The sequence below is a fragment of the Trichomycterus rosablanca genome, chromosome 11 (assembly GCF_030014385.1).
Source record: "Trichomycterus rosablanca isolate fTriRos1 chromosome 11, fTriRos1.hap1, whole genome shotgun sequence".
In the NCBI taxonomy this organism is placed as follows: domain Eukaryota; kingdom Metazoa; phylum Chordata; class Actinopteri; order Siluriformes; family Trichomycteridae; genus Trichomycterus; species Trichomycterus rosablanca.
In genome coordinates, this window is record NC_085998.1 from 37666289 (window position 1) to 37689641 (window position 23353).

At 40.4% G+C, this 23353-nt stretch overlaps 1 protein-coding gene across 2 annotated transcripts in view; it reads right to left on the reverse strand.

The window, feature by feature from the left end:
- fli1 (Fli-1 proto-oncogene, ETS transcription factor) overlaps window positions 1-23353 on the reverse strand; it is a 46712-nt gene that overhangs the window by 18001 nt on the left and 5358 nt on the right. Inside the window, exons 1-4 of one of the 2 annotated variants that reach the window (XM_063004893.1) lie at window positions 19962-19979; window positions 12248-12459; window positions 9894-10045; window positions 9603-9806 (exon numbers count right to left, since the gene is read on the reverse strand). In XM_063004893.1, the coding sequence (XP_062860963.1) occupies window positions 9603-9806; window positions 9894-10045; window positions 12248-12459; window positions 19962-19979 (586 nt within the window). Of the gene's footprint in view, window positions 1-9602; window positions 9807-9893; window positions 10046-12247; window positions 12460-19961; window positions 19980-23353 lie in introns of those variants that run through there. The other variant, XM_063004895.1, reaches the window with a different exon arrangement.

Sequence of the window (23353 nt, forward strand, 5' to 3'; positions counted from 1 at the left end):
GGATCCTATCCCAGCTTTTCAATGGGCACAAGGCACACAGTAACACCCTGGACGGGGCGCCAGTCCATCACAGGGCACACACACATACACCTATAGGGCATTTCAGTGTCTCTAATTAACCTGGCTGCATGTTTTTGGACTGTGAGAGGAAACCCACGCAGACACGGGGAGAACATGCTCCGCACAGAAAGGACCCGGACCGCCCCACCTGGGGATGGAACCCAGGACACTCTTGCTGTAGGGCGACAGTGCTACCCACCGTGCCGCCCAATATTAAAACACTTACACATATTTTTGCAAAGTAAAAAAACAACAACACAGATAGATGGAGAAAATCAATGCAGATAAAAAGAACATGTTAAAGTTCTCACAGTCAATGACTGGAGGCATGGCACGAACCCAGGTTCTATGGACAGTTGTTAAGTTGTCAAGTACAACCTATCAACTGTGTTTTTAAATGAATACAGGAAAGCCTGCTAAGAATCTAGACAAGTAAGTAAGAGAAAAGACCTAATCATAACGGTAGACCTCACCTGCTCATCTAGTGTTTTGTTATAATAGATCATTAAATCTCTGACTATCAGCTAAAATCATAATTTAATACAATATAATTACAGAAAACAATAACAGAACAAGCAAGATGGACACGAACACAGATCGAGAGAGCAGAAAGACTGAAATTCAAGCTGCACACGTGTTTACGGTCTGTTTAAACTATCAAAGACCTTAAAAAGTCGCACACTGGGTTTATCACAGCAGTCTGTCCTTCCTGTTCCTCTACTGAAATGCAGCCACCAAGACAGTTTCAAACCCCTGTACAGCCTCTTTCCACCAGGTTTTACCCAGTCATTTACCAGAAAGAGGATATTATACTTTTAATCAGTAATTAACCAGCATTAGTGAAACATACTTATAGCGACCCATCAAAATATCAGAGACGTCATTACACTTTTTAACAAGCACTTTATTACTTTATTTTCGGCATTTAGCAGACGCTCTTATCCAGAGTGACTTACAGAATTGCTTTTATAGTAAACGTATTTCCCTACTAGTTTAAGTAAACAACAGTCCAATTATACTAATCTGATGAAACCATGTTAGAATCAAAAAATAAATAAATAGCTTTAGATAGCTTTTTTAAAAGATGCTATAGAAGATTGGTTTGCAGCAGCAAATGTTGCAGTAATGCATTTTTTTGGACAAGATTTAATGCATCCTACTTAGGTGCAGAATTCAACATAAAATAGTGGGTAACATGTTTTAAACTGGTGTGTGCAGTGTGGTGTTATGCTGACACCAGCTCTTCAGCAGATATAATATAATGATGACTATTATATTGGTAATTAGTAGATAATTAATGTTTTTTTAATGTGTCCGCAAAGTCAAAATCCTGAACATACTGACCTTGAACTGACGGGTCAGATAATGTGTGAACAGGAACCACTAAATCTCTGGCAATAAGTTTCTTACTTCTTCTCCGATTTTTTCCCCAAATTTCTCCCCTAATCTAGTCGTATCCAATTACCCTGATTGCATTACGCTTCACCTCTACCGATACTACCCTCCACTGCTGACTGAGGAGCTTCGCAACTGACACACGCCCCCTCCGACACGTGTGCAGTACTGACTGCATCTTCTCACCTGCACGAGGCGAGTTCATATGTGGATCAGCCTTGTGTACAGAGAGCCACACCCTGATCAGAATTATTCCTCAACTCTGTGCAGGCGCCATCAATCAGCCAGCAGAAGTCGTAATTGCACCCGTTATGTGGAACCCTGGTCCGGCTTACCCACCCTGTGAACAACAGGCCAATCGTTGTTCATGTAGCCGCCCAGCCGGATGGCAGAGCTGAGATTCGATACGATGTATTTAAAATCCCAGCTCTGGTGTGCTAGCGTATTTTACTGCTGCGCCACCTGAGCGGCCTGAGTCGTAAGGTTTCTAATTTATTTATTTGCCTGTTTTATTTACTTTATTTTTACTTATTTTAATGAAGCAACAACAGAAGAACAATTAAATTAGAAGATCAAATGAGGTTCCTATTTATTTATTACTTTTTCAGCAATATCATAAAATATAGCTGAAAACTATTAACTACCCTTAAAATGCTATATTGTTATGATTATTATGATATCATGACTAGCCTATTTTACTGATTATTTGCATTTTAAAAATAAAATAGGAGGGTTTTCTTGCTGGGATATTAAGTAAGTACAGAGAGAGAGTAGATTGCCACAAGGCATGGTATGTGCCACTACATCACAGGGCATCATCTTTTTACATTCACTCACTCACTTACTCACTCACTCACTCACTCACTCACTCACTCACTCACTCACTCACTCACTCAGGTTTGAACCCAGGTCCCCAAGAATCTGGAATCTTTTATAATGAACATAGACATAAACAATACATTAATGTGTGAAGGTACTGTATCTTGCTTATTACAGTTTGTTTCCACCTTTTCCAGCTTTCTATTAGTCCATAAAGATGCATTATTATTAATTTTGTTTTTGTTTTGGTTTGCTTAATGAACCTTATAAATTCCCCTAAAACACGACACTTATATAACCCATACATTCAAGTGCTTGTTTATTTGTTTATTTATTTTGGATCGGAAATGCTCTCTTCTGTCTCGAAATTGGTCAGACAAAGCTGGGACAGTGCAGGCAGTTCAGCGCCGCTCCCTCCTCCACTGTAATTTAAACAAATTCTCAAATTGCATCTAAATTGAAAGCACATGATCGGATACAAAAATCTGTCTAAGTGACCAACGGCAAAAAAAAGGCTGCGCCACTTTAACTCCACCGTGCATTAGCAGCCTTGAGCACAGTGAGAGATTCAATCTGCTCTCCATGAGATCCAGATTTGGGTCAAGACCTGGTCGTATTTGCATTTTCTCCCCCGAGTGTCTGTATGTTTTTATGCATGCCTATATGTTCACTTCTCAGCGTTTTAAAGCCTCAATATTGACATTGTATACACAAATGGACGATGTGTGTATGGTATGCATGAGTACTGTATGTGTGTATTAGTCAGCAGCAGCATTAACGCCGTACGCCTGAGGCTGGAGGAGTGGAGTGTGTCCCTGCCCTGCTCGGCTGTGTACAAGCTTAATGGCACCGTGGAATGTTAATCAGACCCTGAATAAACAGAGCTAAACACGAACCACGTACACACACAGATGTGCATGAAATGATTACGCCACCGCCATCAGCTCCGACGACGGACGGCTCAGGAGAAAACTCGCACCATTCTGGTGTAAAAGTGTAAGTATGTGTATGTGTATAAGAAATCCTCAGGGTCTTTATTTCGTGACATCCTCCATATTCGCCTCGGTGGGTCATTTGTTTGTTTTGCGAGCGGAAAAGATCAGCTCGTGCTTTATATCTCAAGGGTCTGGGAGAGAGCCACACCCTGGCAAATGCGTACATGCTCGCAAGAATTTGTAAACTATAAAATGAAGTCATGAATCATGCGTGAAAATATTCAAAGGCACCACATTGGCCTGTTTTTATCTAAACGAAGGATAAAAGAAATAAGAAATCTGCTTTAGGATTCTTTTTAGTGTCAATAGTAGAATATAAAGTCACATTCATAGTGTCAAAGCCAAAGAATTACAGACATTCATTCATTTTCTTAACCGCTTATCCAATTAGGGTCGGGGGGTTGCTGGAGCCTATCTCAGCTTTTCAATGGGCGCAAGGCACACAGTAACATCCTGGATGGGGCGCCAGTCCATCGCAGGGCAGACACACACACATACACACACCCATTCACCTACAGACCAATTTTGTATCTCCAATTAACCTGAGAACATGGGGAGAACATGCAAACTCCACACAGAAAGGACGCGGACCACCCCGCCTGGGGATCAAACCCAGGGCCTTCTTGCTGTGAGGCGACAGTGCTACCCACCGAGCCACCCAACCGCCCAGAATTACGGATAAGCGACATTTATGCTTATTCAAACAGGGCGGGAGCAGCACAACCCGAAACAGGGCAGCATTTTATCACATTTATTGTGTATACAAAGTACACAATTATCATCTTGAATGATTTGGGTGGTGGAAGGAATCCCACATGGATGTTGGGAGAGCAGAGCAGGTCAGGAATAATGTTATGCAAAATAATTATGATGACTACACTGCTGAGAATGCTTGACTGTTTTTGGACTTCACACATGGCCTACGACCCTATGTTATTGTTCAATTGAGTCATTATGAGTCTTTGCCTGTTTCCAGGAAAGATTCCAGACCCAGTGTGGCTCTGACCATAAAACAGATAAATTATACACCGATCAGGCATAACATTATGACCACCTTCCTATTATTGTGTTGGTCCCCCTTTTGCTGCCAAAGCAGCCCTGCAACTGTGCTGCTCTGTGTATTCTGACACCTTTCTATCAGAACCAGCATGAACTTCTTCAGCAGTTTGAGCTACAGTAGCTCGTCTGTTGGATCGGACCACACGGGTCAGCCTTCGCTCCCCACGTGCATCAATGAGCCTTGGCCGCCCGTGACCCTGTCCACTTTTGATAGATACTGACCACCAATATATCCCCCCCACTAACAGGTGCCGTGATGAAGAGATAATCAGTGTTATTCACTTCACCTGTCAGTGCTCATAATGTTATGCCTGATCGGTGTAAGATAAAATATGTTGTAGCCTAGTGGTTAAGGTACTGGACTAGTAACTGAAATGTTGCTGGTTAAAGCCCCACCACTGCCAGGTTGTCACTGTTGGGCCCTTGAGCAAGACTGTCACAGTTCTGTAAGTCTCTTCAAATAAAACGTCTGCTAAATGCCAACAATGTAAATGTAAAATTTATATTAATGAATGTTTTTTTTACTCTATTTCAGATCTAATTTTCAGACCTCAGCTAAGTTTATCATATACAGAAGGCAGAGTACAGCACAGTAATCAAGGTTAGCTTCTCAACTCTGTTTATGAAACAGTGGAGTCCTTAACCGTCCCCTCAAAGCTGGTCAACAAGCTTTACTGTAACAGTTAAACTAGCTTTACATCGCTGTGGCACCTTGAAGCGCGACTGCACTTATTTCCTGCACTGCATGGCAGCCTTTAACCTGATGGTGATGTGAAGCTTGCTTAACTGTGGACAGTATCCCTTCTGTTCCAGCAGTTTCTGATCTAAGCAGATTTTAATGTGCAGGAGAATTGTCTTCTCAGCTTGAGGTGATAGTTTGGGTTTTCTACCTGGCCTTGGAGGGGTGACCACTCTGGAGGGGTCTTTGCACCAGAGTTTTTGGGACTTTGAGTGATTGCTGCTTGCAAAAATCAGCAAAAAGTGGTTCCAAATGCCCTAGAGATGCAATGAGAGGATATATAATAGCTTATATAATGATATGTAATAGCTAAGTAACCTAGAATACATTGGACTGACTTGAATAGTGTCTGTTTTCTTATAGACTGAGCCTTGGGTATCATATGATATTAAATTTATAACACGTGTCTGTTTTATTGTTAGGACAGTTTTGTGTTGTAATGATGCTACTAATAATGAGAACTACTTTCAATATGCCTTCAGGATGTCAATGTATCTACAGATCATCTCAGAGAAAGCCTTAGACAGGACTATCTCTTTTATTATTATTAGATTTTCTCTCGGGACTGCAGCCAGGGCAGTTCAGACTGTCGTGAGGAGGACGCCGAAACGTTTCATTGTCTTCCAAAACATACAGAAGCTAAATCAAAAGCGAAGTATTCCAGGCAGATGCTCGATGCCCTGAGCTTTATCCGAAGCTCGGTCCTGAGGCGACCGTTGGTAATGAAAACTCCGAATGCCAAGCGCTCCTGAGAGGAAAATAAGCATCCTGAGAATGCTCGGTCTGACTCGGCTCGGCCCCGTATAGCTCACAATGGTGCTGTTATGCTCTCAGCTCTTTGCAGGCCGTCAGCCCGGCAAAACTGTTGACACCCACGGAATGAAGTTCCCATTACCTCACGCTGCCGAGTTCATCTGTCTGTTTTTTCCCTTCTTTTTTAGAACGGCCTCTTATGAGCGCGCCAGCTCCACCCGACCGGCCGTCATAATGCTGGGATGGGCCAGCTGTTCCTTTCATCCAGATTTGTTCGAGCTGCCTCGGGGCCTGACCTTTTGGAGGATGCTGGGGTAACCCAGTCCTCTGTTTACGAATCTCTGCCCTTTGTTTTCAGTCTGAGTACGTAGTGCTCCACAATATGATCCAAATGCTGAACCCACACACAGATGTGCTGCATCACGTTGATAAATTGCTTATAAAATCCACTGACCAGTTGTGATTGGGGTTACAGAACTCTGCCAAATCAGGCAGCACTATAATGTATTAAAGTCCACAGAAGAAGAATGAGGCGTGCTTCCTCCATTGTAAATTAGGGATAAACTTTCCCGTGCGGTGCAGAGGTGGAACCCTTGCCCGGAAGGCTCCCGAGGCCATGCACCTGGCTCTCGTCTCGGCCGGCCCAAGCTAAGGGTGCTCAGAAGGGGAGATACCTCGGTCAGGGTGATTATCGAAATTCTTCACAGTAGTGGCGGCTCTGCCAAGCAAAACGTGGCTGCACTGAGGAGTTATAGGAATGAGAAGAGCCAGACATGGTCACTTCCTGAGCTGAAAACTATTAAACGGATGAATAAAGAAGAAAATCCTCATTGCATGGTGTAATGCGCAAAGTGCCATGAAAATATATTTCTGTCACGATCTGGGATTTGCACCAACTTGACCAACTTTTTTTCTCTACAGCCCCAACATAAGTTTGGTACATAGTTTAGCCTACTTCTGCATTTACTGTGGATATTCAAATAGACAGACAGATAGATAGATATACTCATGTTGTTTTGGGAGTATGTTTGGGGTCATTGTCTTGCTAAATCACAAATTTTCTTCCTGTCCTGACCAGATTGTCAGACCCTGCTGCTCAAAATCCTCCACATAACATAAAGCTACCAACACCTTTTGCAGTGCATTATGGAATAATGTTACCTGACTAATGTGCTCTGTCAGATTTATGCCACAAATACACCCACAAAAAAAAAGAAATACATTTTTTAAGTATACCATAACATGGTGAGTCCTCCAAGGTTTTTTTCTTTGATTGCAACACACAAAGAATAAAAATTTATCAGATATAGTTGATCCATAAACATTTAGTCTTGGTGACAGTTGATTTCACAGGCGCCTTTCTACCAAGTGACCAATTTATTATTATTGGAGTGGACGTACGATTCCCACTTTTTTATAATGAACTGAACGTTGGGGTATGTTCAGTGTTTTTTAACTTAATTCAACTTTATTCTGTGGACACATTTACATTTTCAGCATTCAGCAGATGCTTCTATCCAAAGACACTTACAATTATTATTGAATACAATTTGAGCAATTGAGGGTTGAGAGCCTTGCCCATGCACATCATATTCTACCATATTCAGAGACTTAACAAAGATCTTGGGAAATTATTTAAAACATATAATGCATTAAGCTCTTTAAAGATACTGGTGAGTTCCATGAGATCAAATATAATCGTACAAGTGGTTTAAATATAAATAATACTATTGTCTGTTTTGAATGTGTGGCACAGTGGCTCGGTGGGTAGCACTGTCACCTCACAGCAAGAAGGTCCTGGGTTTGATCCCCAGGTGGGGCGGACCTGGTCCTTTGCAAGTCTGCATGTTCTCCCCGTGTCTGCGTGGGTTTCCTCTGGGAGCTCCGGTTTCCTCCCACAGTCCAAAAACATGCAGTCAGGTTACTTGGAGACACTGAATTGCCCTATAGGTAAATGGGTGTGTATGTATGTGTGTGTGTGTGCCCTGCGATGGACTGGCGCCCCGTCCAGGGTGTTACTGTGTGACCCTAATTGGAAAAGCGGTTAAAAAAATGAGTGAGTGTTTTGAATGTTATGAAAAATGTACTAAATTACTCAAATGTGTTGACAAAATCTTGCATTACTATGTTTAAAATGTAAAATCCGAGACAGTGTTGTCAGCTGAATCCTGTTTATAGTCAGTTTAAGTCAGTTTTCCTCATGGGGAAAAAATTGTGTATTTCAAACAGATTTGTCCCATTGTGGCAAGAACAGTGTGAAACCAAATTCTGACAACCCAACCACATCACACAGAACGTCCAAGAACGTTTAAGAGCATATGAGAAAAAGTACAACCACCACTCCATCACTGGCCCCGACGCTAACTATTCATCAGCTATGATGTTCTTCGACATTTACACACATAAAACTCAACTGAATAGCTTTATTCACCCTAATGAACCATTCTGGATGTGTATAATGCATTAAAATATTTCTGCATCCAACAGCTGAAATCACTGCCAGACAGTTTACCATTACGAGCCTCTTAATTTTTTCACTTTGGTTCCTCAGCACCTCATAAATTCTCATGAGTAAATACAAGCTCTGCCTTAATGCAAAACTGGGATGATGTTCAACATTGTGACTATGAAAGAACTATTTAGCAGGTGACAGACGTGTACAAGCTACATCGGTCTTCAAATCCTGGCTGCGTTTCTCCTGTAATCCTTTAGTCTACAGGCTGACAGAGCCACTGGAAAAGGAAACCTGATATCAGCGCTACATGTCGTTCTGTTGCTCTCGCTGTCTGCTGCTAGACATCTTCTGCAATCTTCTGCTCAGTTTTAATCCCTCTTGTGGTGCTTTAAACTTGCACTTTTTTAAGCGGTTAGCATTTTCAGATGCCTCTGCACTCAGCTGGTTTGGAGTGGTTTTGTAACTTCATATGGCGGGAATTAAATCCGACCACAAGTTCTGTCACACTCACTCAGGAATCACTATCAGCTAATGTACACGGTACACGGTTTTAATTGTAAAATGTACATTTTCAGCATTAAGCGGACGCTTTTATCCAAAGCGTCTTACAGTACTGTGACAGTATACTGATCAGGCATAACATTATGACCACCTTCCTAATATTGTGCTGGTCCCCCTTTGCTGTCAGCCCTGCAACTGTGATGCTCTGTGTATTCTGATACCTTTCTATCCGAACCAGCATTAACTCCTTCAGAGTTCAGTGAGTCTTGGCCGCCCATGACCCTGTCGCCGGTTTACCGCTGTTCCTCCCTTGGACCACTTTTGATAGATACTGACCCCACAAGAGCTGCAGTTTTGGAGATGCTCTGACCCAGTCGTCTAGCCATCACAATCTGGCCCTCGCTCAGATCCTCACGCTCGCCCATTTTTCCTGCTTCTACCATCAACTTTGAGGATAAAATGTTCACTTGCTGCCTAATATATCCCCCCCACTCCGCCTGGCAGTGATCATAATGTTATGCCCCTCCTAAATTTTAATTGCACATTTTTTTACCACCACTAAACACATTTAAGATTCAAATCAAAGCTTCTCGTCCAACATCAATGCCTGAACTGCTAGACGCTCTTTTACTGAACAGACACAACTTTCCACTTTCGAGTTCAATGGAACGCTGATTGCTAGCCAAGACATCTCATCAAACAACACCCTTTTTACTAAACGGTCACAAATTCTCACACTGGAGGCTGTAATATCTGCAAACGGGGCAGGAATGTTGGGTTTTCCATATCCATCAATACACAAATGTACAAAACGCAGCACACTTACTTTCCCTGAGGTAATTGAGATGTGAGAGCAGGATTTCAGCATTGTAGACGTTGGTATATCTCAGAAAATCCTCTTTGCTCATTTTGCACAGTTCTTTCCCGTCCGTATTCTGAAACAGAGCCATGTCGATCTCCAGGAGGCCGTATTCTTTCACGGCCCAGTCTAACCACTGTCGCACGTGATCGAAGGACCACAGGGACGGATCTGAAATGAGACGTACGGCAGGTTTGAGACACAATAGGTGTAGAACTAATTACAATTAAGTACACAGCTTCTAATGCTGCATCATACCTGCAGGAACGATTACTTTTCTCTCGTTGGTTGTCATGTTTGGGGGTGGAGCGCTCTTCTCATCCATGTAGCCTCCGTAACCCATCTGTGACGCGTCCGTGTTGCTCACCAGCTTACTGCATTTCCCCACGCTGCAGTCCACGGGGGACTCTCTACGACAGGAGAGTAACGTTAATACAGTGGTGTTAAAAAAAATAGCAGTCCAACACCATTAACCTGATGAATCACTGTTTTTAGTAGAAGTGATATTTCTACATAGCAAATAATTTACTTGAAAGTGTAGTAGAGTAATGAAAACAAAACAAACCCAACAATTAGGACATGCATGCCACTCATTCTGAGTAATCAAAGCATTGATTGAAAGGGGCTTGTTCAAAATAATAGCAGTGAGGAGTTCAATTGGTGAAGTCATTCATTCTGCAGAAGAATTGGTGTCAATTTTGTCCCTTATTTAAGGTAGGAGGGGGGCAAATGTTGCACAGGTTGGTGCAGTTGGATCAGTTTAAATATATCAGAATACTTGAGGAGATCATGTTGCCCCATGTCGAAGAAGAAATGATCTTAAAATGGGTGTTTCAACATGACAATGACCCAGAACATGTTGGTTACAGACAAACAAGATTGAGGTAATAGAGTGACCAGCCCAATCCCCTCACTTCAATCCCATAGAGAACTTGTGGTCTGACATCTGAAATGCGTTCTTTTGAGGCAAAAACCAAAATTGCAGAAGAACTGTGGAATGTAGTCTAATCATCCTGGACTGGAATACCTGTTCAGAGGTGCCAGAAGTTGGTCGACTCCATACAACACAGATCTCGGAAACAATTGTTACGCCACTAAATATTAGTTCAGTAATTTAAAGTAAAGTGAAACCTCAAAAAAAAAATTCAGTTTGTACATACATTTTTTGAGTTTTTAAAGAAAAATGCTGGCACTGCTATTTTTTTGAACAGCCTAATATTCATTTTTCTTAACTTTCTGTAAAGGATGAACACAAACTGGCTAAATGTTGTTAATGTTTTGATTTAGAATTGAAAGTGTAGTATTTTCAGTGCATTTGCATTTATGGAAATAAAAGTTATTATAATGATTTTGTGCTTTATTCACTTTTTTAAAATCACTGCTATTTTTTTGAACACCACTGTACATCATTAGACAATAGTAAACTCATAAGCTATGTTTTCCTATCCCATGGTCTCCTTATAGAATATTTTACAGCAATCAAAGCCAACTGAGAAGCCCGATTAGATAAAGTTAGGGTTGGTGTAAGGCTTCAAATGGTAATTTTGTAAGAACCTTAAAAATGAAATGTTATTACATTGCTTATTCTAGTTCAGACTTTTTATTGCATCTCTTGGTCTATTTGATCTCATTAGAGTCATGCAAACTTTATATTTGCTACATTGTAGGACATAAAATACACCGATCAGCCATAACATTAAAACCACCTCCTTGTTTCTACACACACTGTCCATTTTATCAGCTCCACTTACCATATAGCCAGTGATAGCTCAGTGGTTAAGGTACTGGACTAGTAAACAGAAGGTTGCCGGTTCAAGCCCCGCCACCACCAAGTTGCCACTGTTGGGTCCCTGAGCAAGGCCCTTAACCTTCAATTGCTCATCGTGTTCCGCTCATTGTGTAAGTCGCTTTGGATTAAAGCGTCTGCTAAATGCTGAAAATGTAAATGTAAGTATAGAAGTACTTTGTAGTTCTACAATTACTGACTGAAGTCCGTCTATTTCTCTACATACTTTTTTAACCTGCTTTCATTCTGTTCTTCAATGGTCAGGACCACCACAGGACCACCACAGAGCAGGTATTATTTAGGTGGTGGATCATTCCCAGCACTGCAGTGACACTGACATGGTGGTGGTGTGTCATCTATTGATGCTGTTTGAGTCGGTCATCTTCTAGACCTTCATCAGTGGTCACAGGTCGCTACCCATGGGGCACTGTTGGCTGGATATATTTTTGGTTGGTGGACTATTCTTAGTCCAGCAGTGACGTTGAGGTCTTTAAAAACTCCAGCAGCACTGCTGTGTCTTATCATACCAGCACAACACACACTAACACACCACCACCATGTCAGTGTCACTGCAGTGCTGAGAATCATCCACCACCCAAATAATACCTGCTTTGTGGTGGTCCTGTGGGGGTCCTGACCATTGATGAACAGCATGAAAGGAGGGTAACAAAGCATGTAGAGAAATAGATGGACTACAGTCAGTAATTGTAGAACTACAAAGTGCTTCTATATGGTAAGTGGAGCTGATAAACTGGACAATGTGTGTAGAAACAAGGAGGTGGTTTTAATGTTATGGCTGATCGGTGTATATGTACGCATCCTCTACCTGGTTCCGTTGAGGTGGTCGTATTCACGTTTTATGTTGACGCGTGACGGCTGATTGATCCACTCCTGCTGAGGCGGGATGGGGTTGATCTTGTGCTGCTGTCCGTAATCCTGCGTGCTGGATGCCGTCATGTCTGTTTTGGGCAGAGGGGCAGCAGCAGTGTACGGAGGCTCGAACAGAGACTGATCTTCACTCACCACTGATAGCGCCTCCTGGAGGATATGAACAGAACTGTTATAAGCACTATTCTATAAGCAAGAACATAATGTTCCTGAACAGGCATGAAATCAGTATCTTTATATATACTATATAACTATACACTTGATAAAATAGTGGACTGGATTAGTGATTAGATGGTTGCTGATCCAATCTAAGAGTCAGTTTGTCAAATGTTCACCTTATAACAGCTAAACTGAGCAAATAAAGCTTAGTAATGATGTATTAGGCCACTCAAGCTCACAGAATGCCGGCTTAATGATAAAAGTGACTAAATGGTCTCAGTACTCACTACCAAACTCCCTGAAAGCAACATTAGTACAAGAACTGTTTATCAGAAGCTTCTTCTATAGGATTTACATTATAGACCACTAGCACTTAAGTCCAGAATCACCACGTGTAAAAGTACAGTCTGAGTTAAAGTGAATTCCAGGGTAAAGCCACCTCATAACATGCCCCGCGTTAGCTCTTTGGTAGCAAAGGGAAGCTTATTAGTTAAAGTAAAATAAAAACAAAAATGCTGCGACATATAATGTCATTTTTGAGATGTTTACGACTTTTGACAACAGTTTATAAAGAAATAAAGACCAAAAATAAAGAAGTCTTTACTGATTTTGTTTTGAAAGGACTCGACTAGCCGTCCGGGATCCCTGTCCCGCACCCCATCTAGCATCTCTGGGATAAGCTGAAAGCCAACGTTATTGCCCGAGCTCACTAATGCTAATGCGCACAAATCAAAGTGGATCCTCGCAGCCATGTTTTGAAATTTAATGAAAGGCCTTCCCAGAACAGAGGGGGGTTTTGTCATAGCACAGGAGCAACCGACTTAAAACGAATGTACACTTAAGATGTGCAAAATCAAACGTTTAACAAGTTTATATGGATGTGATGTAGTGTTTAAATATTTTTATCATGTAGTCGTACCCAATTACCCTGATTGCATTATACTACCCCCCACTGCTGACTGAGGAGTGCCGCAACTAACACACACCCCCTCCGACACGTGTGCAGTACCGACTGCATCTTTTCACCCACACGAGGAGAGTTTATATGCGGATCAGCTTTGAGTACGGAGAACCACACCCTGCTCAATGCATTATTCCTCGAATCTGCGCAGGCGCCACCAATCAGCCAGCAGTTATGAGGAACCCTGGTCCGGCTCATCCCACCCTGTGTTAACAACAGCCAGTCATTGTTCATATGGCCGCCCAGCCGTATGGCAGAGCTGAGTTTCGAAACGATGTGTTCGAAATCCCAGCTCTGGTGTGCTAGCGTGTTTTTACCGCTGCACCACCTGAGTGCCCTCATCTTATTTTTATTTAATAAATATATTTGTTTTGTTCATTAGATACTCTTGTTTTACTAGTGGATACAACTATGCTATTAAAATATAACTTTTACTTTTCCAATCATGACATTTAGTAGGCATATATTATTATTATTATTATTATTATTATTATTATTATCATTATTAGCAGACTCAACGCTACAGTAAGTCTTTCTTAACAGCTGCACTTTATCTGTCTGTCCGTCCGTCCCTCCATCCATCCATCCATCTATCTATCTATCTATCTATCTATCTATCTATCTATCTATCTATCTATCTATCTATCTATCTATCTATCTATCTATCCAACCAGCCATCTGTCGATCCAGCTATCCATCCATCCATCCATCTATCTATCTATCCAACCATCCATCCATCTATCTATCTATCCAACCATCCATCCATCCATCTTTCTATCTTACTGAATAAGCTGAACTTGACTTATGGTTACAACCACAGCATGAATCTACTTATAAATAAATGTGACTTCTAACGTGATTACTCAACTGCAAATTTAAATAAAGTTTACAACTTATATAAATAGACCTAAACAATTAAGGTTGAAGGGTAAGTATCATATTAGTATCATATAAAGTATTGGATTTTAAATAAATGTTGCACTCACTGGTTCAAATTTATAAATTTTTTAAGAATTCCTCACTTGCTTATGAACTTTATTTATGTGTAAAAAGGACTTTATAAAATAATTAGGAACATTTGTTTCTGTTCATGACTAAAACATGAGCTCAGTAACCAGTCTGAGGTCCTGTTCGCTTGACCTCTTTGCAGGAGCTCAGCTGGACTGATGTACTTTTATTAAAGAAAACAAACTTATTAGACGGGCTCCTCTGGAAACATGCGGCGTCCACACAAACCGTGCTCATCCCTGTCCAGCTGCTGGTCATTCTCATAGCTAACACATTCTACACAGTCTACAGAAGAAACACGACTACATTTCATTCACATGTTTACTGAACGCTGCTCCAGTTCCTCTGTTTTCGTTCACTGTGCAGGTCAACACAATAGAACAGATTTCCTTTAGACTTTGGCAGGATCTGGACCACACCAGCGGATCTTTCTGCACCATCAAATTAATATCTGTGATTGTTATGATTATGTTCAGGCTCTGAAACAAAGAACTAAATGAAAGTTGTGATGTTCTGTCGAATTGCTGGATTTAGATTAAGTCAGAAGCGATTTAACTCATTTATTACCTTGACATCACCTAAGTACTGCTTTACTCCTGTATATCCTGTAATAATGCCAAGCTAGCAACACATTTCCAGCAAGTAAGTACAAAATATCCAAAAATATTTCTTTAAATTGTCAGAATGAGTTGCCTATTAGAGATTTCTACAATAATCTTTCCATAAACAGCCAATATATTTTTTAGCAGACTATAAACAATTTTTCTCGACTGTTCCTAATATTTTGTTATATTGAATATTTACAGGCACGGTGGCTCGGTGGGTAGCACTGTCGCCTCACAGCAAGAAGGTCCTGGGTTCAATCCCCGGGCGGGGCGGTCCGGGTCCTTTCTGTGTGGAGTTTGCATGTTCTCCCCGTGTCTGTGTGGGTTTCCTCCGGGAGCTCCGGTTTCCTCCCACAGTCCAAAAACATGCAATCAGGTTAATGTGTGTGCGTCTGCCCTGCGATGGACTGGCGCCCCATCCATGGTGTTTCTGTGTGCCTTGCGTCCATTGAAAAGCTGGGATAGGCTACAGCAGCCCCCCACGACTCTGATTGGATAAGCGGATAAGACAGTGAGTGAGTGAGTGAGTGAGTGAGTGAATATTTACAATTCCACAAACTTTAATATGTAAAATACTAAAGGATTACTTAAAATAGTGCTTGAGGCTGGTGCATAAAGATACAAATTTAGAATCCTTGTAAATGAAAGTAATAAGCATTTATTAATATTTATTTATTGAGGCAGGAACCTGTAAAATAACCAATCAGTTTTATCTCTATTCTTTAATCTTTAGCACAACGTACTTATTTTAATTCCATTGTCTTCATCAATGCATCATCCAGCTAATCAAACACAACACAAACAGCACATCAATCATTTCAAACCTATTTTTTTTATTTGGGCTTTAACAGCTTCTCGACAGGCGCCGTCATTTTGACTGGCAGGGCCAACGCAGCATCTGCGGACGCTATCAGACGGTCCCACAGCGGCAGAACTGGCGAGGGATAAGTATGACACGGTGAAGGAATGCCACGGCGGTGCAAGATAAGCACCATTCTGACTGCTGCTCACTACTTACGCTGAGACATATCAGCCTGCACCATATAATTCATGATTGGCACTCAGGCTTCCCCAAGATTACAGAGGGGTTTTAAAAATAGGAAAATCTAATTCTTCTCACACACATACACGCCGACTCAGACGTACACATCGCAGCGCTGGCAAGCCGAAGGATTCCTCCGTCTATATAGACGGCTGATCTCAGAAAGGCTGGAACCGCTAAACCAAGGTTTTCATTACAATGGTTAAACCATAAATTAGCCGTGCATACAATCCTGCGCTGGTGTGGCTGTGGAAAGAACCCACCACACTTATTTTTCACAACACTAGGTGCAGAAATTCAGGGGGAAAAAGGCAGGTTTGAATTTTGACAGCCAGCAATCTGAGCCCGAGGAGTCTTTCATTGCGAGGGCATCGGCGGCCTCAAGCAGACGCAGCGAGACTTCAGGCCGAGGCGGGATCGTCCCACTCTGAAATATGCAAGGTGGTGATACAGAGCGCGTTCCAGTCTTTTGTTTAAAGAGGAAAAGGAAACCTGACGGGAAACCAGATTGTGTAGGACAGGAAACCCCTTAGCTGAGACCCCCTTATGATGGGTAACTCTGTGTGGGCTTACAGTTAAAACTCAATCAAGAATAGTGGTCTAGTTCCACAGGAAAGACAGACCAGATGGGTACAAGAGTGAAATTAAAATCAACCATTAATAAAAATAAGATCTGCAGTCACTGACCTAAGTTTAGGTCTCCTGGAGCTGTGCAGGATCAAATCCACCTGCTATAAAATTTAATAATACACTATATAGGCAAAAGTATGTGGACACTTTATTATTTGGAGCTTGTTCGGCATCCTAATCCAAAACCAAAATTGAGTAAGCAGCTTTGCAGCCTTTAAGGAGGGCTTTCCAAAAGATTTTGGAGTGTGTCTATGGAAATGTGTGCTCATTTAGTTAAAAAGGATTTGTGAGGTTATGTGGCTGATGCTGGACAAGAAGGCCTGAATCGACCAATTATACCGTGTATTATAACCACAGTCACCACCACCACTGTCACTACTGCCGTCTACTATCACTACTGTTAATAATAATAATAATAATACAAGTCTAAATGTATGTCTTTAATAAGCTACAACCACACACACATTCCACATCCAACACCAGTAATACAGCCGCCAGATTGCAAAGCAAACAAACTTGACCCTATGTAAAAAAGTAACTGCCCCCTTAGCTACTAAATAAACTAGATTCAATTGACAAATTCCATTGACAATTGGGTTCAATTTCACCAGCCACACCCAGGCATGATTACCAGGTATGCCAGACCTGTTGAATCTAAACATCACCTGTCTGCCAACATGAATCAGGCTAGAAGTTCTCAAAAGCAGCACATGAAAAGCAGCCACAATCTAAACAGATTCAAACACTGATGCAAAACTAACTCATTAAAATCTGGGATCTGAAATCTGGACCATTGCTAAAGCTCTGGGACTCCAGAAACCACAGTGAGAGCCATTATCCACAAATGGAAAAATCTTGGAACGGTGGTAAACCTTCCCAGGAGTGGCCTACTAAAATTTCACCAAGAATGCATGGTGGACTCGTCCAGGAGGTCACGAAAGAACCCAGACGACGTCTAACACACAAAAATATTAATAACTAGATAATACAGAGACAAGAAGGATTGCCCTCTGGAATTTAGGCCTCTATCACTAGTACATTTAATACAGATTGTAAATGGGTGCTACATTTTCCCTCATTATGGTCAAAACAACAACAAAACCAAACATTTCTCATACATACAGACGATACCACACCCAAATAAAGAAATTAGAAAACATTTGTGGGTGAGCTGTGTTTAATACTGCTTTTCAAAAAAGGTACAACCAAGCAAATTTACCACCTATTAAACATATAAAATAATGTAAATAATATACTTTGACCTTAGCCTTTACGATCTGGTTCACTGAACTATAGATGTTTTTGGTAACTTAAATATAGAAATGACAAATTGTAAAACTCATTTCAATACATGAAATTGCAAAATATGAAGTTATAACAAAGATCGGCCAGCTATAATAAAACCACAAAACCACAAAAAACACTGTTGGCTTAAGAATAAACTATTCCATGTTAATAACAGTGAATTAAATAGATCTACAATTAAAGCACATGCAGACCAGCTTACAGTTTTAACATGCATTAGCACTTTCAGAAAGATCGCCTTTGCAAAAATGACAAGCATTTGATTCAAAGCCTATTTAAATAAAATAGAATCGACTACACAAGGCATGAACTATTTGTCCATCAGGCCAGAAAACTGAGACTGTTAACACTGAACCCAAAACACAAACCCATACTATGCTACCTCACACAGGCTACTAATGTGACGACAAAGAGCGAGGTTGAAAAACACATTATACCTTATTATTATTATTAATACTATGTCTATATATTTACAAAATTAGAGTAATATTTAACAACTATCATCATTTCCAGCTAATAATAATAAATCACAGACATGTGCATCAAAAAATCTCAAAACAGCTTAAAACTGCAATTCAGTCAACAATTATAAAGCAACAACCATCCATAGTACATTTATATAAGGTCACAAAATCAATCATTATTTTTTTCTTTCTTAATTTTAACATTAGAACACAAGCACTTCTGATACACAGCAGGCTACACCACCCTCCCGAACCACTAATGTGACCACAAAGGGGACCAAGAAATCAAGAAAACACCACACGTTTGTGAACAGTACCGTCCTTTCTTCCAGAGATCCTCCAAAACCAACCTAAATGACCTATAATAAGAAAAAACGTCACTGAATGAATCTCACAATCAAATAAGCTGCTGGGATTCCTAAAATACGCTCCCAGGTTCTAACCAAAACAGGTCAGATTCTGAGGAGCTGCATTCTTTCCAAAGCCACTAATATAAAAACAAAGGGAAGGAATCAGAAAACGCAGGTAGCTGCAATTCGGTTATTATTGTTCCTGACAGTTAAATGTGAATAAACATGGAGTTATTATTATTATTATTGTTATTATTATTATTATTGTATGTACAATATGGTATATAACTATGCATAGATTTCCAGTCTTAATTAGACTAGTGTTACCCACATAATAACCAGTAGAAAGTCATAAATTACGAACTACAACTTTTCATTATCAAACTTTCCTTCTGTTTAGACTATTGTCACAAAATCACCAGAGACAATAATATTACATTTAATATTTAATCATACGCTTTAAAGCTTTATAATTATATGTTTTAAATTATGCTTGAATGCATTAAGGCTTTATAAATGTTTACCATCCAGCTCGTCACCAAAAACAGTAGACATGCTGTTACTACACTACTATGTTCTCCCGTCGTGTTGATACCAAACACACACCGTCAAGAAAACAATTAACATTAATAACAAAAACCAAGCTGAAACATCTGCCCAGCTGTGTGTGGTGGGTGGGCTCGGGATTTGGGCTGTGCGCCACATATGGAGCCTCCAGTTTCTGATAGAAAACTTTTAACGACGTAATTCAAGACCAGACAAACTCAGAGCCACATTGTTAAAAATAAAGAAAAGAAACAGTAATAAATCGCACAGGATCACTAATAGAAATCATGTATAACAATACATCTACATCTTCAAAATGGCTAATATTTCATCTCCTGTCAGACAGAAAGCCAGACGCGCGTATTTTTAACTATTCTTTCCTTTTTTCTCCATCACACAGCCACGTTTTAGCCAAAACAAAAAGGAAACACTGAAGGAAAATCGCAGGAAATCTCACCGTCGCTTATTCAACTTTCTGAAGATTTTCTGCTAGAACAAACAACGCGTAATACCGGGCGCAAACAGATCACAAAACGCGCTCAAAGTGCGCCAAAAAAAACCCGCACCATCTTCAATTCTTACCTTAATAGTTCCATCCATTTCTTGTGCAATTCAGCCGAAGCCGACAGCATCCCACACATGACCCAGGACGCGGTGGAGACACGAACGCAGCAGAACGTCTCCGAATTTGGCTTTCTCGCCTCTACATTTGGGAAATGAAGTCACCGAGCGCGCTTGAGAAGGGAGCTGCGCGCATGTGTGTGTGTGTGTGTGCGTGTGTGTGTCGCTGTTAGCCCTGCCTGCTTGCCTGTAGAAAAGCAGGATACTTGTCCTGAGCAGATAAGACGCAAACACAATAGCGGTTCTTTCCTCTCCTGAATGTCTTTGGCTGGGAAATATTGACAGGATGGAAGCCAACTCGCCTTAAATGTGACGCATTTCTGAACAGCACATCAGCCTCAGTTATAAAGTCGTTTATTGAAACGCACACGAAGAAAAGTACAATAGTAAATAAATTATATATTTTTAAATCGCCATCTACCAGCTCTAAAGGTGGCAGGTAAGCTTCATCAAACCGTATGACATGGGAAAAGTTGGAGAAGCTTCTTCGAAAGAAAAAGAGCCATTTCTACTTAATATAGTTACATAGTTTGTCTTAGACTGCTGTTTTAAAACCACTGCACCCTGATCTATATATTAGAATTTTGTAAATACCCCCTTTCTTACTCTATCTTGCATATTTACATTTGCGGCATTTAGCGGCAGCTTTTTTATTCGAAGCGACTTACAGTTTTCACAGTGTACAATTCAAGCAATTTAGGTTAAGGGCCATGCTCAGGGGCCCAACAGTGGCAACCTCATGATTACTAGTCCAGTACCTTAACCACTGAGCTACCACTGCCCTATAGACTGCAGATACCTGTACTGTATATGGATGGATGGATGGATGGATGGAATTGAAGTAATTGGATGTACATATATGCCACAAAGAACATGCAAATGAAGACTGGTGACAAATCCAAGGGGGAAAAGGTGGATAAATAAAATATACTCTACATTATAAATTATAATACTTAAAAACAATAATAATAATTCCTATTTAATTCCTTAAATAGCATATACACTAACACTAAGCATGCACTGATCTGTTTACCCATCATATCTATTAAAATACCTTGGTTGTTGTGTTTGTCCTAAGCTTGTCCTCTCTCACCAATATTTCCTATATGTCCCAATATTATTTAAATAAAAATAAAAAAGTTATAAATCCAAATCCGGCTGCAGCATTGGTGTGCAACTGAGTTCTGTCCTGCACTGCATGTGTGCATGAAGGCAACTGGGACTGCACTGGTTTGGTCCATGAGGTCTCCTTTGGTTCAACATTCTTGAGGTCTCACAGGCATCTGGAATAACCACTGGTTTATATAAACTATATAATGAAAATAATAAAAACAGCTTAAATGTTTCTGTTGAAATGCTTTATACAATGTTGTTGGTATTATTTTGACCCCCCAGTCCCCTCCCCCAACAATTTAACCACAGTATTAGGCCTACTGATCAGATTTAGAGCCAAAAGTCTGCACAGATCGGGACCAGACCTCCAAACTTCCAGACACCCCCACTATGCCTGAGGGAGTCGAGGACCAAGACTGAGCCTGCATCCAAATGGACTGTCTGCTTGCAACTTGGGGGTCGGAGGGGGGAAGAGAGCCCCCATGAGACCGGCACATCTGGATCCTGCTAGGGGTCAAGGCTTCCCCCTGGCTGGGGGCCTGTGCAGCTCTCCCTAATTAAGGGAGACACCTTGTTTAACCATTTAGAGTGAGAGGCCTACAGCTCTCTCCGTGAACAAAACAGCACTGTCTCAACTTTGCTTTTAATAAAACTCAACTTAAGCCTCCGCAGCTTAACACAGACAGGGGTGTGAATAAAAATAAATAAATACACACATCAAGCCAGCAATATGTTGCTGTTGTGTTATATATTTGTATAAAATAAGTAACTAACCTGGGTTTATATAAAGTAGCTTTGTCATTGGCATATATAAACCCTTATCCCCTATATAGTAATATTATTTAGTTAAAATAAATGCATAAATTATTATATACTATTTAATATTGTGCCAACTAGCCCCATAACCTTTGTCAACCAAGCACACGCCAGGACTGTTTGGCACACATGCACAACATGACTATTTATTAATAATCTGTCTCTACAAATATTTGCACCATTAAACGTAGCAGTATTAATATTTATAGTTTATATATTAGTATATATTTGTGGCCTCTCTGTGATATACTGTATGTACCACAAGGACTTAAAACTCAAACAAACATCACTCTCCCCAGCCACAAAAAGTGTAAAATCCACCTACAAGCTTTAGCTAAGTTCTTAATCATGCCAGATAATTGTGATGGATAGAACATAATTATGATAGATTTTAGCAGGATATAAATTGTCACTAGCCGTAGGAGCCCAGAAATGAAGCATGTTTCCGCAGAGAGTTCAGCAATCTTTTAATTAAAAGCCAATTATGTCTGAGACGGAGCTCTGCCAGACAGGAGGGGAGTGATTTCGAGTGCAGAACTATGTAGTTTTTATTGGTTCTCTCTCTAACTTTTTGTTGGTGATTATATCATAAGCTGTGGAGTGTGTACTTACAAAGTTTGGTTTACTTAATTAATAGTTCCCAGGAAAGGTCAAAGCCTATATATGAGGTGTAGTGAAAAAGTGATAGGCCAGTCAATCACTCGCATGGTTACAAAACTCATATGACTTTTTATTAAAGGAGAACCAGATGTATGTCATTTCAGATATAGGTAATACATCAGCAGGACTGGAATGAAGTTGAATACAAGGATTGAAAAGACATATTCAAATAATAATAATAACAATAAAAATAATAATAATAATAATAATTTGATTCATTCATACAAAGGTAGTATTTGCAGGCTCTTTTCTAGATCAAGTTTATGAGAATACTATATAGTATCTGTATGTTAAATGTGTTGCATACATTACATGTACACATGTAAACTTGTTCAGGATAGCATTTTAATTAACTTTCAAAGCATTTCATAATAATAATAATAATGATGATAATAATAATAATGTGGGCCCGGCATAGTTGTACTATACATATATACTTAATATTTTTATTTATTAATCCTGTTAGACTGTATTGCAACATTGTTGGCACACTGTAAATATGCAGTGTGTTGGCACTTGCCAGTCCTTCTTCCCCCCGAAATGTGGGAAGGGGGAATAGCTGTTAAAATACTGGACTAGTAATTAAAAGGTCGCTGGTTCAAGCCCCACCACTGTTATATGCTATCACTGCCAATTGCTTAGACTGTATACTGTCACATTACTGTAAGTGACTTTGGATAAAAGCGTCTGCTAAATGCAGAAAATGTAAATGTATTGTGTAAAAAATCTTTATATGTATTTTATTGATATAGATTGAGGGGAAT